This window comes from Terrapene carolina, unplaced genomic scaffold (genome assembly GCF_002925995.2).
Source record: "Terrapene carolina triunguis isolate 2854851 unplaced genomic scaffold, T_m_triunguis-2.0 Scaffold212, whole genome shotgun sequence".
Taxonomy (NCBI): domain Eukaryota; kingdom Metazoa; phylum Chordata; order Testudines; family Emydidae; genus Terrapene; species Terrapene triunguis.
Genome location: NW_020664563.1, coordinates 6794019 through 6812173, shown reverse-complemented (window position 1 = coordinate 6812173; position 18155 = coordinate 6794019). Strand labels below are relative to the sequence as shown.

General features: G+C 45.9%; 1 protein-coding gene across 2 annotated transcripts in view; it reads right to left on the bottom strand.

Annotated features, from left to right (window-relative positions):
• The window catches only part of LOC112107375 (retinoic acid receptor RXR-gamma), a 109857-nt gene that overhangs the window by 22973 nt on the left and 68729 nt on the right, over positions 1-18155 (bottom strand). For both annotated transcript variants that reach the window (XM_024201043.2, XM_024201042.3), the window contains exon 2: positions 11038-11297. In XM_024201043.2, the coding sequence (XP_024056811.1) occupies positions 11038-11297 (260 nt within the window). The remainder of the gene's footprint in view (positions 1-11037; positions 11298-18155) is intronic.

Below are 18155 nucleotides of genomic sequence, written 5' to 3'. Positions count from 1 at the left end.
GCTGTCAGGAGGGCACCAATTCCATTTGGCGGCAATTTTCAAGGTTTCAAAATGTCGTTTGTTCCTCACTGGGAACAAAAACAAAACCTTCTGGACATTTTCAATTCAGGAAAGATTTTTGGGTTAATGGCTCCAATCCCAGCACAACACAAACGGGTGGTTGGGACATGGGCCTGGGGGAGACCCAGGTTCCAAGCCGCTGCTCTGCCTGATTCAGAGCCCAGTTCTACATCCTGGATCACTCTAACTCAAACATCTGACTCTGATCTGCCCATAACCCAGCCTCTGGGTTATAGAGTGAGACTCTGGCTACGTCTACACTACCACGGTAAGTCGACCTAAGTTACTCCAGCTACATGTCTACACCGCACTGGGTCGACGGGAGATGCTCTCCCGTCGACTTACCTTCATCTTCTCATTCCCAGTGGAGTACTGGAGTCGACCGGAGAGCGCTCTGCCATAGATTTAGCGGATCTTCACTAGACCCACTAAATCGACCCTTGGTACATCGATCGCAGCAGCATCGATCCCTCGGTAGTGTAGACGTAGCCTCTGTCTTTCCACTCAGAAATGACCACACTCACCAGATTGCCTGGGACCCAAAAAACCTTCCAGAGGAAAACTTAGCAGAAACAAATTCCTCTCCAGGGAATGTTTTCAGCTTCAATGTAATAGTGTATTTCGACCAAATGAAATTGGGTCAAAAATGTTCCAGCTCTCCTTTTTATTGACATTTTTAAATTTAACAAAATTTCAAACTTTTTCATTCATCGACAACAAGGTTTTTGATATATAAATTTTTTAGCCATTTTAATACTGTTTTCTCATACAAAAAATGGAAATAATATTTGATTAAAAAAGTGTTGTGAATAATTTCTTTAAAAAATTGAAACATGGCCCCAGTTTGAACAATGCTTGAAAAAAAAAAAACCCTTTGAATTTTTTAATGAAATTAGTTCATTTTTGACCCACTCTGGCCTGCACCTTGAAGAAATAAAAGCAAAAACACACATTTACACATGCACCCCACTTTAAGAAGTTAATAATCTTGTCAATGTTGCCCCACCTGCCAAGTGGTGGGGGATCTGGGGTCTTGCAGGTCAGCTTCCAGTGGAGGAGAAATTGGCAAATGGAATTCAAGCCTAGCCTAATTGTAACTTGCTTTATTTATGTATATACACCAATCCTGGAACAGAGGTGGTCAGAAACAACATGCAGGCAATGGATAACTCCAAAGCATGGGAGTCTTTGGAGCCATAGTTTTGGTTTGGTCCATTATAGAAATGAAGGGCCATTTGCAAAATTTAGCTCCAAATTCAAATACCCCTAGAGTGTTTGGATGTGCAGGTTTGATTTCTGATCGTGCCCAGCTCTGCTTTCTATCTCAGTCATTTTTTCCCCAGTTCCTGTGAGGTTTGTTATTGTAGGGCTGCTTTTAACTCTAGAGCTGCTGAAATTGACTTTTCTTCTTTTACAGAAAATGCTTTGAGCATGTCTGAATCCTCCTCTTGTTATGGCTCAGCTCAGTTTGGAACACCAGTAGAAGGGAAGCCCTTTTCCAGCCTGCTGAGCCGTAGCTCTTTCATACTGAGAACATAGGCGCATGACAGCCAGTTTACATCCTTCAGTGGATGAGGACACTTTGAATCCATGAATTAACACAGGATAAAGCTCTAGCATGTGTTCTCTCACTTCTGATGTCCCTGTGTTCTCTGACTGTGCTCTAAACCTGAATTGGTGACTATGGCATTGCTTCAGCTTGCAGCAGATGAGTTTGTGGAATGCACCCCCCAGGCTGGCAGGTCGTCTGTGTAAAATGTGTCAAGCATCCATAGCCTCCGTATCCACGAGACCCAAGCACGGGCGAATGGCAGACGTGTATGCTCCAAACATCAACCCCTCCTCTTGCAACATCTGCAGGACTTGTTCAGAGACACAGGTGTCTCTCGCATCCCTCTGGGGCTTTACAAAGGGAGCTTGGCGCAGCCGGCCTGCTCTCTTCTGAGTGCACTGCCTGCTGCGTCTAGAGAGCTTTCCTTTGTGCAGGTCAGAGTGCACATTCCAGGCAGGATTCAATGAGGAAAATGACAAGCTGCCACAGGAGCAGATCAGTGCGTGTGCAAGCTCCAGGCAAGCGTGCAGACATTGGTGATAATCTGACATACCAGAGGCAAGGGAATTCCCCTGTTTCTAACACTACACATAGAACAGCAGCATGGACACCGTTCTATAGCTGGAATTTAAATCCCGACTCCAAGAGCATCTTAGCATTTAGGAAACTGGCTAAGAGTTTGCTGCTTACAGCTTGAAGTGCTAACTGCTTAGCAATGAAGCATTTTATCCATCAGCAAGGCCGGCTCCAGGCACCAGCTTGGCAAGCAGGTGCTTGGGGCGGCCACTCCAGAGAGGGGTGGCAGGTCCAGCAATTCGGCGGATGGTCCCTCACTCCCGCTTGGAGTGAAGGACCTTCCGCCGAATTGCCGCTGCAGATCGCAATGGCGATCGCGGCTTTTTTTTTTTTTTTTTTTTGGCTGCTTGTGGTGGCCAAAACCCTGGAGCCGGCCCCATCCATCAGACAATCCGAGCATTAATTGCTCAGTGGCTGGTGGAATTCCAGTCCACAGTGATGGTGATTTGTGAATAAAATGCCCTTTCCATGAAAATTCCCTTCTTAAAACAAAAACATTTTCAAATCCCAATTTTTTTTTTACCGGTTTTCAAAAATTGCTTGAAAAATCTATTTTATATTCCATGAAAAATGTCAAAGATGAAGAAAATTTTTCGGTTTTGTCAAAACTTTTCCGGTTTTCATTGAAAAATTGAAAATAATTTCCCCTCGTTTTTGAAAACCAAAAGTTTTCCAGGGTTTTGGTTTTTCAACAAAAAACAAACAAAAAAGATTAAAAATGGAACGTTTCTCATGAAAATTTCTGTGTTGTGAAAAAGTCATTTTTCACTGGAAAAAATGGGCTTTTCATGCCCATGGTCAATTTTGAACCATCGCTGCACATTGCATTGGCAGATGTGCCCGCCCCCACCATAATGAGGATTGAAGTACAATCCTGTTTGTGACTGTAGAAATGGTCTGTAAACTTTTGAACACCTCATCAACCAATGTTTCAAGCAGTGATAGCCCTGCGATACTTTTGCCATCCAATCCATGTCACCTGAGGGCGAGACAATTAATTAAATCGCCAACCTAGACTTGACAATCTGACATTGCTGTTTTTAAGGAATGAAGGAGAAGACTGGAAAAAGTTTGGCTGAAATTCTTTGACCACCCCTGTTCCCAAGAAACATTCTGCCTGACAGAGGACTCGCCCCCATGAATGGACGGTAATAAACCCAAGTGTGCTGAGCCCTAACATCATTCAAAAAGTGGAAAGAACAAGAGAAATTCCAGCAGGCCCCCCTCTCTGGGTGGCTTTCTCCCACCAGGACACTGAACAGAGAGGAATTCTTTATGGTTTTAAATGTTATGTGGGGATTGGTATCCCGATTTTTTCCTCTCTTTGGCTGCACTCATAGATCACAACAGCAGCAAAGGGCGGGGTAGGTTTTAGCCATCAATGTCTTTGGAGCTTGGTTCCTGCATGTTAAGTGCAATGATGTGTGATATTTGGGACAACTGCTTGAACCCAAATCCATTAGCAGCCTGCCTGCTGAATCCCTGAAGTCCAGCTGTCTCATTCCGTTAGAGGGAACACAAGTGAAGTGCACTCTTCAGAGTTGCTAACTCAACATGACAGGTTAGATCTGCTGCCCTGATCAGAGAAGCTGCTTCTGGATTTATCCTAGGCACTGAAGAAAGGACTCAAACTCCCCTTTTCCCCCCTGTGCAATAAAGTTTGACCGTAGTTCTGCCCCAGTAAAGTAACAGCAGCAACTTTCATCCTGAAATATCCTACTGTACAAATATAATCATTCACCTGTCACTGAAATGCAGCCACATCTGGGGTGCAGGCCAGCAGCTGGTTAAGAACGCAAGGCTATACAAGTATTTAGGCCAGGAAGTGCAGAAGACTCTTCTACTTGAAATTACAGAAGAAATTTAGGCAGGCAGGATCAGGGCCGGCTCTAACTTTTTTGCCGCCCCAAGCAGCAAAAAAAAGTGCCACCCCGCCGTAACACCCCCCCCACACCGAGCGCTGCACCGCCGAACAACCGCCGCCCCCCGCCGCGCTGCCGAACACCCCCCACCCCCCGCCGCGCTGCTGAACTCCCCTGCGCAGAGCGCCGCCGAACACCCCCCGCCGAGTGCTGCGCCGCCGAAACCCCCGCGAGCGCTGCGCCGCTGAACAGCCCCCGCCCCGCTGCTGAACACCCCCGCCCCCCGTGGAGCGCCGCGCCGCCGAAACCCCCGCCGAGCGCCGCGCTGCCGAACACCTCCGCCCCCCGCGCGGAGCACCGCCAACCCACGCCACCCCAAGATTGGCCGCCCCTTACCAGGTGCCGCCCCAAGCACGTGCTTGGTTGCCTGGTGCCTGGAGCCGGCCCTGGGCAGGATGAAATTAACCAGGATGCAATTTGACCAAGACACTATGGCTAACACACTTATGGGTGGAACAATATTCTCATGGGCTTCCAAATTCAAAGTGTGGGGCAGTAGGAAACAGGTCTGGAGTGTCCCCATTCCTATACACTGGTTTCCACTCACACAGTGTCCACCTTAACCCACACCACCGTGTTGCTTTCCCCAAGGTCCCTGATGACTCTGCCCCTCCCCACAACTCCACCTCCACTCCCAGCTGGATGTCTGGCCTTTCATGGCCGTAACTGTCAAAAATGGCTCTCCTGGTTCTTCCAACATGTTTCACCCTGGGCCACGCATCAGGCAGGCAGCTGTGTGTGCAGATCCAAAGCAGTGTCCAGTCACTTCCCCCCATTTCTTGGCAGTAGCTGGAGCGAGCTGAAGTTCAAGAAGAGATGTGACAGCTTTCCCCACTACTTGCTGTCCCTCTGATGCATTCTCTGCCTGTACCTCCTCATGCCAACAAACCCCTTAGGTGCGATTCTCCCCCCTACTGTAGAGTAGGTCTGGAAGCATCCCTGGATGCCACTACCCTTCTGAAAGGCACCATGGGACTTCCAAGAACCTCAAGCCATCAGGACCTTCATTCACAGCTCATCCCAAAGGTGTAGGGAAACCTTCAGCAGCTTTAAATCAGCATTGCTGCCATAGGAATGGCACCGAGCTGGCTCAGCAGGGTCAAGGATCTGGCCCCAGATGTTTATACTCTAACACTTGGATGCTATTGTTAGGAGTAGAGCTAGTTTTTTTAAAAAAGGAAAATGCAGAAATGTCACCATTGGGTCCCTTTCCAGGCTTGACAGAACAATTTTTTTTTCTGATTTTTTTTTATTTTAATATGGACTAAATGCCTAATATTCCCTTTCCCCTCATCTTTTTGCCTCCCTATCCCACTGAATATAATCGAATTAATAATATCCAGGTTCGCTTCTTTTCCCCCACTTTTTCATTTGTTCTCTTGCCATTCTCTTGCTGTTCACAAATTGAGGCCATTTTGAAAAAGCGACAGAGGCGCAAAAGGAAAAAAGAACCCCAGATATAATTCACCCCACTGCATTCCACAGGAGAAAAGGGGGAAAGAACATATTTCACATTTTTACATTTTGATTAACAACATTTAAAATAAAACTAAAGTCTGGGGTTTGGAAAATGGCCATTTTTCATGGGGGGGAAGGGGGGGGAGAGTTTTGACATAAAAGATTCCAAGTAGCTCATGTTAGAAGCAACGTAAAATTTTGCATTTCTGTAGTAATTTGCATTTGAGGAGCTAAAAGAACTATAGAACAATCTAATCCAACTTGTCCTTGTTTCTCTGTAGTCATGTTCCCTGTACCACCTCCCCTGGGAACCCTTTCTACCACCTGCTTTCTCTTACACTTACAGACATTTACCTAATATGCAGCCTAAGCTTCCCTTTTAGTTTCAGGCCATTAGCCTTTGTCCTGTCATCATCTGAGCATAATTCTCTTCTTCCATTTATGTTACCTTGAAGCTACGGTATTTATACACTGTTATCCTGTCCTGTCCCAGAGCCCTCTCTTTTCTGGACTATACAAATATAGCTTAGTCAGTCTTAGCCTCTTGAATCTTTATATTATTTTCCATGCCCTTATTTTTAGTTGCTCCACACACACAATATTCTAGCAGTGGTCCCACCAAGGATGAGGCGAGAGACACTACTGCCCTCCCAATTTTTACATGTGATTCTACTGTGGCCTCGTGGCTAGGATGCTGAGACTTAGGAGACCTGAATTCTAATCCTGGCTCTGCCATTGAGTAACCTTAGACATGTCACTTTATTGCAGTGGGCCTCAGTTTCCCCATCTGTAAAATGGGGACAATGATACCAACTTCCTTCGTCAAGTGCTTTGAGATCTATGGATGAAAAATACAGTACAGGATCTAGCTATGTGTAGCGGGGTGGTTACCCCACTCCTGCCCTTAAGGGCTTAAAACAGCCCTGGGAGAGGGCTGTGGCAGGGGAAAGGCTGGGCTGACTGGAAAGTAGCCACAGCTGTGGCTGGCTTAATGAGGGCCCAGCTGGCCCTTATAAAAAGGCTGTGAGCAAAAGGCCCAAGAGAAGCCTCTCTCCAGGCTGGGAGAGAGCAGGGCCTGGCTGCCGAGAAGCTCAGGGTACCTAGAGTAAGGCAGGGCTGGGGAAAGGCCAGAGGGGATGGGGAGCTCTCGGCTGGCAACTCCCCAGGCTGCAGGGCCTTGTCCAAGGCCCCATAGAGGTACTGGGTTGTAGAGAAAGGGCAGGTCCAAAACCCCCTTGCCTGTGATGAGTGGCTTATACTGCAGTCTGCCCCAGGGAGTGGGGGCTAGTTGGTGACTGGCAGTAGCCTACGACTGAGGCGAGGTGGGGATAGGGGGTGGGGGTTCCCTGGGGAGGGAAGACCCCGAGACTGAGGGGTGTACTGCCAGGGGGCAGCATCCTAGATAACGGGGCACCCGAATCCTGGGAGGGACACGGAGGCCAAGCAGCAGCGGGACACTGGCCTGCAGAGGACGCTCTGGGCTGGAAATCGAGCTAATTCCCTGAGAGACCAGTAGGAGGTGCCACAGGGGTGAGTCTGCATGCTTACAGTATGATTATACAGCCAAGAATGCAGTGGGAGTTCAGATAACACCCTGGGAAGAAGGTTACAGTTATGATCCTTCTTTCAGTGACAGGAGTGACTTGCCTAAAGTCACACAGTGCATCAGTGGCCCAACCAGCACTGTGACCCGAGAGTCCTGCCTCCCCACCCTGCACTAACAACTTAACAATACTCCCTTTGCCAGGCTGAAGAGATGGAGCAAGGTGCAGCTGCGTAACTACAGAGTCAGAGCTGGCAGCACTTGCATTGTGCTGCAGAAAGTGACCCAGGACAGGCTGGAGTCAGGGATAAAGAAGTATATCGCTGAAAGACACCAGAGGACTTAAACCTTCTCTGTTATGAACTGTGGGGCTGTTCGGTGTGTAGGTGAAAGGGCTGTGGAAATGGTGGGTGCATGGAAAACCCCAACGGCTTAGCAAATTCCTTCCCCCAAGGTGTTAGGGCCCTCTGGGGACTGCTCTGTGCTAGATTGTCCTTGGCCCTGGGACAGGTGTGTCTTAAGGAGGGTAGGCAAGGAGCCATGCCCCAGAGCCAAGAGCAGCTGCAGTCTCTGCATGCAAAAGACAGCAGAAGCAGCTCTTTCCTAGCTATCGGGGGGGCGGGGGCGGGCACAAATCAGCCAAAGGTGCAGCCCCCTTAGTGTAAGGCCACTGGGCCTGATTCTCCACAGCACTGCTCTAGCACACTGATGTCATGCTGTCAAGATCAACGGAGTAACACCAGCGTGTCACCAGGGTAGTGCTTGGAGAACAAGGCCCAGTCTCTTCAGAGGCGTTAAACCTCATTTCCCCTGTTGTGAGCGCAGAATCCCCCCCTGCATCTACTGGGGATACATGATGCGTGGAGATGAATGAGGTGTTACTGGTGCTCCTTCGGGATGGCGTGCACAACTCACCACTTGAGTGATACAGCTGCTCCAAACACAGGCTAATAAAATGCATAAACCGTGCCCAGGCCATGTCCTCGCCCCCCTCCTCCCCCAGGCCTTGATCCAGGAAAGCACTTAAGCACGTGCTTAACCAGAGATTAGGCGGGTGGGGCAAAAAGAGAGGAACCTAAGCGTATAGCCCAGTACAAGGCCACTTGTGCCCAGCTGTGCCTTTCCTACTGCTGATAATTTGTGTACAGAAGCCTCATAGTAGCTGCTTGCCTGGGAGAATGTGCAACGGGCAGGTAAATTTAATGCTCACTTGTGTCACTCAGCAGCATTTCTCTCCCTCTGCTGTGCCTGGCTCTCTGGGGGTATGTCTACACTACAGGATTAATCCGAATTTAGATCATTCGAATTTGGGAAACAGGTTGTATAAATTCGATTGTGCGCGGCCACACTAAGCACCTTAATTCGGTTTTTAACCACATTAATTCGGTGGTGTGCGGCCACACTACCCCATTAATTTAAACACAGTAATTCGGTGGTGTGCGGCCACACTAACCCTAATTCGAATTAACAAAATCGATTTAGGCTCTACTCCGTTCGTCGAGGTGGAGTACAGAAATCGATTTAAAGGGCCCTTTAATTCGAATTAACTGGCTCTGTAGTGTGGACGGGTGAAGGGTTAATTCGGATTAACGCTGCTAAATCCGAATTAATCCCGTAGTGTAGACCAGGCCTGGGATTGCTCCTTCATGACCTGTCCCTGGTGCTGAATATTAACCCCAGGTTAACTCCAGCCAGTCATTTTCACTTATGCAAAATACCCTGGACCCGGTTCTCAGTTACTCTGTTCCTGCACTTGGGGCAGAGATGGAGGGTCTCTAAGCCACCTCATATTCTGGAACTATGTGTACATTTGATCCTTGGCGTAAATTAGAGGTGCCCCAGGGCTGCTGGAATTTAAACTATTTCCCATGACTCCCTATAAGCCCTGGGAAGCAGAGAATAACCACAGAGCACTGCATGGCCACTGCACGACCAATCTACGCCAGGGGCCAGGAGTCAGCGCTGGTGTGGATCCCTTAGGCCAGCTCTGAGGATCGGGAGCCCTTAGACCAGGGAGGTTCCCTGCACTGGGATTTTCTGGGGGGGGGTGTTGATAGTCCCTTTATACGGCCAGAGTGGCCTAATGGGGCCTTAGTGTAACTGGGAATCAGATCCACCATTGTTGGCATTAAGTTGGGAAGCCCAGTTACCACATGGGGTATTTCAGTCCACTCTTGGGCTGTCTTCACTGGCATCGAAACATCTTCCAAGCCAATACAAAGTGCCCCTGGTCGCACCAGAAAGCATCTCTCATCATCTCAGCACAGTTACAGGGATGCCATCAAGGAGTGTAGGCCGGAAATGGACAATTGGTTTTTAAATAATAGGGTTCACACGAAGCTTAGTATGATAACAAATCAGCAACACCTACATACTTCTTCATGGCTGCCATTAAGCCTCTCACCTGCCAGTTTTAGCCAGGGCATGTATTTAACAATGGACTGAACAAAGCAATCACAAGCATGCTGTAGGGCAGAGGTTCTCAAACTGTGGTCCATGGACCACCATTGGGCTGCAAGCTCCATTCAGGTGGTTCCCTCTAAGGTGCGCGCCTGGGTGGCTGCACACAAGACAATGAAGGGCCACCCACCTAATTAGTGGAGCCGCACAGGGATGGCTCCACTAATTACGTGCCTGGACCCTGGAGAAGACGCACATGTAAGGTCAGGTGGTGGCCTTGGGGGGAATAGGGGGTAAGTGGGAGGGGGCAGTGAGGTGATAAGAGGGGGTGGGGGAATTTGGGATGTGCAGGGCTGTGGCAGCCAGAGAAAGAGGAAACTTCCCCAGCTCCAGGGCTGCAGCTACCAGGGAGAGACGGCCCTCCCTCCCAGCCTCAGCTCTGTGGTGGGGGAGAGAACCCCCTCCTTCCCAGCCCCTGTTCGAGGGCTGCCACAGCTGGGGGGAGAGGGCACACCCATTGCATTAGAAAGCTAAGACTACTGATATTAAAATATGAGTTGTGTGCTTTTATATGTAGAACAAAAAAATGTTAATTATTATTAAGGTTTTTTATATAAAGCACTTTTATCCAAAGTGCTTTACAATAGTTAGCTAACAGTACAAACAACATTCAGAAAGATCATTAAGTGGTCCGCTGAGACCCTCAGCAATTTTCAAGTGGTCCGCGAAAAAAAAGTTTGAGAACCACTGTTCTACGGTTTGATCCTGCCAGGGCCAATTATAGGCACATAACTAAAACGGGTTGAAAAAGTTGGAAAAAAAACTGCAAAATAAAATTCCTATTTTTTTATTTGAATTTGAAATTTCGAAGACAATTTTTCATCAGTGTTGCAAATTGTGAATATTTTTGACTGTCACTCTCTGAACAGTATTATTAAACTCAAACACAAGCTGAAGAAGTATGCAGTATGTAATGAAATTAAAGCTGGGCGAAAGTTTTCCAACAAATACTTTATCAAACCAAAAATGCAGTTTTGGTCAACCCAAAACGAGTCGCGAATTTGACACAAATAGTTTTGCCCGGCCCCAAAATGGCCAGAGGAGGAGGAGATTCTGTTAATCTTTTACCCCTTCCCCTGTGACCAAGAAGCCCAGGGGTTAGTGCTCTCCGCCGGGGTGTGGGCGACCCAGATTCTCAGCCCCCAGCTGGAACAAACCTGATTCCCAAAAAAATTCCAAAAGAATTCAGATTTGATTCAACCCAAACTTTTTTTTTCTTTCATTTTTTTGGAATTGCCACCAAACTGAAAAATCAATTATTCACCCAGCTCTAAATTAAATAGAAAAGGGCCTATTCTCCCTGTCCATATTAATGGGAGTTATTCAGGAATAATCAGAGGGCCTCTTTAGGTCAGATCCTTGTAAACGGCTAAACATACACAGCTGAAAACTAAGTGTTCAAACTCAGTCATTCATCCCAGAAACACAATGAGCTGTAGCAAAAGAACAGAGTCGCTGGTACCCACCTGAGGGCTGGTGTGCGCCACAAAATTCATGCCAGGAGCTGAAGACAGGGAAACAGAATGAGATCCAATGGACGAAGCGATGACTCTGTATGGCGAGCCTAGCGCACTTGCAGGCGACCCTATCGTGTTCATTGGAGACGCAAGAGTCCTCGAAGCACTCACTGGAGCCTCCATGTAGCTGGGATGGCCATCCACTGAATTCCCTGGGGAAAAGCTTGATGATGAGCTCACCGATGTAGAACTGGTGTGAACGGGGGAATCTAAAAGCACAGGAGAAAAGCCTTAGTAAAGAGAGGGGGAAGGGAAAACAGACCAATATCTTCTCCATATCAGTCATACTCTGGATCACCCTGTCGGAGTGGCTCATGAGCGTGAGTGCCAACCTCAGGGCAAACTGCTACAAACCAGGCCGCAAACCCCAAATTGGTTGTGAGTTCTATACTTCGATTTCACCAACCAGGTATCAAGTGTGAACTCCTCAAGCACTCTAACAGCCTTTATAATGGAGTCACAGACAGCCCCCTTGGGTACGCCGATCTGCCTTGTCACCCAGGTGAGCCTGCCTTTGTCATAGATGGACCCTTACACTAAAAATCACAAAAATATTCAGGATCAGTCACTTACCCCGGGTCAATTTACCTCAGATCTCATGCCAAAGACAATACTTGTAGCCAATCCGATAGTAAGCTAACTAAAGATTTATTAACTAAACCCTGGTCTACACTACAAAATTACTTCAGTATTACTGCATCGCTCAGGGGTGTGAATAATCCACCCCCTAGCGAGGTAGTTATACCGACCTAAGCGCCCGTGTAGACAGCGCTAGGTCAGTGGGAGAGCTTCTCCCACCAACATAGCTACCACCTCTTGCAGAGGTGGAGTTATTAAGCCAATGGGAGAGCTCTCTCCCGTCGGCTTAGAGCGTCTTCATTAGATGCACTACAGCAGTGCAGCTGCAGCTGTAAATTTCTAGTGTCGACCTGCCCGAAGAAAAGAAACAAGACAGTTATTTACAAGGTTAAAGCAGGTAAATATATACTCACAAATGAGTTACAGTCTTAGGTTTCAAACAGTGATAGAAGCTGCTGTAATGCGCGAGCTCTCTATGTTCTTTAGAGCTGACCCAAGCTGCCCAGCTGGGGATCCCTTGCTTCTCCTTAGAAGTCCTGCCCTCTCCCTAGAAGTCCAAGGTGCACAGGGGTCTTTGCCTATGTTAGGAATCTTTGCCCCTCAGAGTCCAAACAGCATAAGGGTAGTAATTTTTCTTGCCAGGGATTTTTATCCCCTTCCCCCAGAGCTCAACCTGATGGGACAAGGGTTTGTGCAGGTCTCCACTTCTTGGGTGTTGGTGGAGCAATCAACAAAGTATTTTGTCCACTGTTCCAGGATGACTTGTCTGATGTCTGTGGGCCTTCTTTTGCTGGGCAGGAGGCGACACCTCTTGTGGTAAGCTAGTATCTCACACTCGGTAAGGCTTCTCGTCTGACTGGAGGGGTTTGCAGTTTCAAAGCAAACACTTTTGTAGTTACAGAGCAAAACACTTAAATATTACCTTAGAGCATGGGATACAGATATTCCAAGTGAGATTAATGCAGGCAGCAACTCACAAACCGTTCAGAAAGTCCAAACACTAAACACATTTCTATAAAGCCAATGTCCATTTTAAAAACGCTAACACACAGGTGAGCCAGACTGGTTTCCAGCTATGCGTTTGTCAGTGTTTAATGAGGCCTATGCATGAGCTGGCACCTGGTCTGCTAGCATCACACACCCATGGCAGTGTATACAGAAAGGAAGGAGGAGCTGCACTGGTTGAGACCATTGGGGCATTTTGTCTGGTACCTCGTCTGGCCTCCTGCCATACCAGACCACACCACTGACCCATCTAGTCTTGCATTTCACCCCTCCTCAACCAAGAGCAGATTGTTGAACCTTCTAATCAGCATCTTTCCCCCTGCAATTCCACATCAGATCACTGGTATCTCACCTCCTGCCGTATATCAGACCCTTGACCCATCTAGTCCGTATCTTGCCTCCCATGATATTGTTTGGGTCATTTGTCCATTTAGTTTGGTATCAAAATGCTCCAGTTTCAAGAGTTATTTCAGACTCTTATTATGACCTTTGCTTTGACTATCATGTTGGAAGATATGCTAAGATAATCAGTGCCAAAAAAGCCGGAATTGAAAACTCACGCCAGTTTGCAAATTATATATCATTATCCTCTTCTGTTGAATGAATGTGGTACTGATAAAAGCTCTTTGGTTGACATCTCAAGCTAAATCAGTGCAATGGATTCTGGGTAAGATTTCAAGTTACAGTACTTACAGTACCGAGATACACAGAGTCTGAAAAGTACCTTCATTTTTCTGCATTTAAAACTAGAACAAGTCAGCCGTGTTCCTCTAAATCCAACTGAACAACACAAAAAACAATAAATGGATCTCTCTGAGCTGAACATTTTTGGAAAGTGTGCCATGTTTGGAACAAGCTGATTGATTGGAGGACAGAAGGAATGAGTTAGATAACAGTCAAGGGCCTGTCTCCTGAGGGGAAAGTGTTCTTACTTGGAAACCATTAGGGAACAGGACATTTTCCTTATAATTTCTCTTCCAGCTGAAGAATCACTATATCCCCCGCTGAGGATACTGAGGAAGAAACAAGTGAAGTGACTCCCTTAAGGTCACATAGGACTTTGGTAGCAGAGCTCGGATGAGAACACAGAAATCCTGCTTTTCATGCCTTTGCTCTACCTATTAATCAAGACCACCTCTCTTTGTCTTGAAGGCTTCTGTGGTTGTCATTGTATCCTTTTGGTATGTGTTCCTTTCCCACCGGGAGAATTGATCCAAAAAGCAAAAGTAAGAATTGACAAAGACCTTTTCCCCTCCCTGTGCAGAATTAAATCTGAAATGGGTTGATAACGGCAAAATCCAGTCCTCCTTGACTCTGACAAATGTCTTTAATGTTATTCAGGAAGCTGACCTTTTCCCGTCTTTATTGTGCAGCTTCCCTCTGAATCAGATTTGATTGTTACTTCAGGTAAAATAACAAACACTGTCACATAAACAACTTTGCAGCAATGTTAAAAGAAGAAAAGCTGCCTTATTTGCAAAGCCAACAGAAACCAACAGTCATGCTCTAAGCCAGTGGCTCTCAACCTTTCCAGACGACTGTACCCCTTTCAGGAAGCTGATTTGTCTTGCATACCCCAATTTTCACCTCACTTGAAAACAACTTGCTGACAAAATCAGACATAAAAATACGAAAGTGTCACAGCACACTATTACTGACAAATTGCTGACTTTCTCATTTTTACCATATAATTATAAAATAAATCACCTGGAATATAAACATTGTACTTACATTTTGGTGTATAGTATATAAAGCAGTATAAACAAGTCATTGTATGAAATTTTAGTTTGTACTGACTTCGCTAGTGCTTTTTATGTAGCCTGTTGTAAAACTAGGCAAATATCTAGATGAGCTGATGTACCCCCTGGAAGACCTCTGCGTACCCCCGGGGGTACACAGACCCCGGTTGAGAACCACAGTGCCAGCCATGGAAAATCAGTTGTGATGACCTTTCCTCTATGCACCCTCATCTCTCCACTCAGAGTGGAATACTCTAGGCATGAAGGTTCTGCTTTAAGAAACCAACAGAAGAAATACCACTCCACTGAAAGGTTAGTGGTAGGTAATGCAGACCACAGATGGGCCAGCTAGATCAGAAAACATTAAAGATGGAAAATCAGACAGCAAATCTAAGGCTGCTCGTGCGGTGAAGAGAAATGACCACACATTGTGAAATAAGAGTTCAGTCCCAAGCCTTGCTACAGATTTCCTGAGTGACCTTGGGCAAGCTCATTTCACCTCTCTGGGCCTTGTTATCCCCAGCTGGCAGATGGGGACAATAATGCTTACCTGTGCCTTACAGGGTTACTGGGAGGCTTAATTCATTAATGTGTGTTAAAAGTTTTGAGAGTCTCGCTGCTATAGGAAATGAGTACCTTGGTCTGATAAAATGATGAAATCCAGGTACTTACACAGTCACCATCATTGCAGTATCTGAACCCCTTGCAAACACCAGTGAATTTATCTTCACATTGTTCCTGTCAGCTAGGGAAGTATTATTGTTCCTTATGCATATATAACAAACTGAGGCACAGGAAGATTAAATGACTAATGGCTTGTCCACATAGGGAAACTGACTGGAACAGCTATTCTGGAATAGCTCCCTTTGTGGACTCTTTATTTCTGAATAAAAGTCACTTTATTCCAAAATAATTAGTGTGCTTCCAAAGGGGAGTAATTATTTTGGAATAAAATCACTTCTATTCTGGAATAGAGTGGTCATACAAGCATCTCTTCTACCATAGCTTATTCCAGTCCATTTCCCCATGTAGACGAGCCCTAAGGTCACATAGGAAGGCTCTAGGAAAGCCATGAATTGAATCCAGGCCTCCAGAATGCCAGTCCAGTGCCTTAACCTCAAGACCAACCTTCCTCCCTTTCGTCCAAAAAAATTTACAAATCAGTTTATACACAGTAAAGCTCTGAACATCCTTCACAACACCCACCCATAAATTGTTTTATTAGGTAAGTGAGCCATGGGATGTGCCAGGTATGAGGACAGTGAGGGGACAAAATATCTAATATCCTACACTACAAACACAGATGCACTGCCACTGTTCTAGTCTCTAAGCATGCCTAGATCTGACATGGATCAAACTGATAATGACAATGGGGAAGATCCCAGGTCCAATGTCGCTAACGCCTGCTAAGACAGAAGACAGAATACAAATACGTATTTCATGGATCAGGGAGGATTCCTGGGGAAAACGAGATTAAAGTGGACCTCACTCTATTGGCTGAAGAAATTGAAGATAGAAAGTTTAGGGGTAATTGTCAAGTTAGATGACCCTACCAAGGGGATAAACTTCCTGGTGGTCATGCAGAAACCATGCACATTAGAACTATGACAGTGCCTAAATCCACAAGACCGGAACAGAGCTGTCAAGCAACGGGATTACATTTGATAAGGTAACAAAATTGGCTGATGCATCCTGCGTGCCAGATGGCAGACAAAACTGGACAAAGAAAGCTCACTGCTAACCACAGTTAATACTCCACATGTAGAGCTGGCTGTACTTGTTCAAAGTAAATGGGCTGAATTTTTATAGAAAAAGGCTGTTTTTTCCACCCAAAGAATAAAAAATGGTGAAAAAATTGTTAACGTCATCTACATTTTTTGGTCTCCCCTAAAATTTTCTGCAATAATTTTTATCCAAAATGTTATTGAAATTTTGCATTTATCAAAAAAACTGGTTTTCAGAAAATAAAAAAGAAGCATTTATAAGCATTTCGGTAACTGTTTTTATAGCATTTTTTATTTTTAGTTTTTGAACCCAGTGAAATGGAAACAATTAAAAAAAAATTACAAAATTAAAAACAGAAACCATTTAGATCATCTCTACCCACAAGGGCGGTATGGATGCACCTGCTCATGCCTCAGTATTCATTCATCCTAAGAAGTGTTTCAAAAAGAAAATGGACTAAAGACACACTGAGCTCTGTGGGCTACAGCCATTGGTGATGACATACATTGGTGTTGAGAGCTGTGGCAGAGGAAATGCTGCGGAGTGACAAAAGGGAAGAACTGCCCCCGGTACTTTGTGCACCTTTTCAAGCATGCACTTTTTGTAACGCTTATCAGCAGAAGCGCATAACAGCAGCACAGACCCCACTGTGCATCTGTGGTCATGAGATATTTTGCAGACAGTGTTGCCACCTCTTGCAAATTTATCAAGGATGTCACTTTTTTTTTGAAGTCTCTCAGAGTTCTGTGGGTATGGGGGAATCTCAGTTTTTATGAAAGACCAAAAAAATTATTACAACATTTGTGGGTTGTTTTTTAAATTCCAGCTCATGGAGTCATGTTAATATGTGAGAATCTCGACTTGCATTGCTTAAAAAAGTAACTTTCTAGCTCTCCTGACTATAGAGAAAAGCTTGAAAACATGAACCCTAAAGATTCAAAATCCAGACGGCAAATAAAAAAAAAAGTTTTAAAAATCTCATGAGTTTGGGGGACTGACTCATGACTTTTGGGCTGGCAATACTGCATGCCATTAAATGTCTCCGTGCATGTGTGCATGTGTGTATGAGTGAGCACCCATATAGGTGACTGGCTTCAGAGAACAAGAGAAAAGGGGATCAAGTGAGATCCAGCCAAAGCATCAGCAGAGCAACTGAGGATAAATATGTTGGTCACGTGACTCAGCAGTGGCTATCAAGCCCAACCCTGCAGAGATAGCAGCAATCACTAAGAGGAGGCCACCAGGGAATCGTGTAGAGCTAGATAAGATGTCAAGGATGTTGATTTTACCTCTCCACATTCACATCGCACCTTGGAGGAGTTTTGTCACCACTAAAATCTCCTTCTGAAAGTGTCAGTGTTTCAATCAGACACCCAGCAAGACATTACTTTGACCCAAATGAAAAAACTGATTGCCAATGCAGGCAAACACTGGCGTAATATGATCTAAATAAAGAGGCAATCGTTCAGGTGGACACATCTCAGAGAGAACTGGTGGCTGCTACTACTGTACTGCAAAACACCACTGGCTTTCTGTTTATGTCCAAGTCTCTCCCATCCATGGAAATACAACTCTGCACAGATTGAAAAGAGCAGCGTGAAACAGCGGTCTGCTGGGCAGGGAGAGATAGCGCTGTCGGGGAGAAAATTCACAGTGGAGTTTTAGCACAAGCCTTTCAAAGCAATCATGGACAAAAAAAAGTACAGAAAACCACCAGCTCGCCAAAGAATGGTATTGCGCTTGCAGAAGTATGACACTGTGGTTAAACACAGAGCAAGAACGGATATGGCAGATGGTTTGTGTCAGGGTTTGACACTATGAAACAGTCGTTCAAGGCCAAGTGTATTTAGCTGAAGAAGAGCTCTGTGTAAGCTGGAAAGCTTGACTCTCTCAGCAACAGAAGTTGTTCCAATGAAAGATATTACCTCCCCCGCCTTGTCTCTCTCATATCCTGGGACCGACACGCCTACAACAACACTGCAAACAGTTTGGCTGTGTCAGGCAAGGCATTGTCAGTGA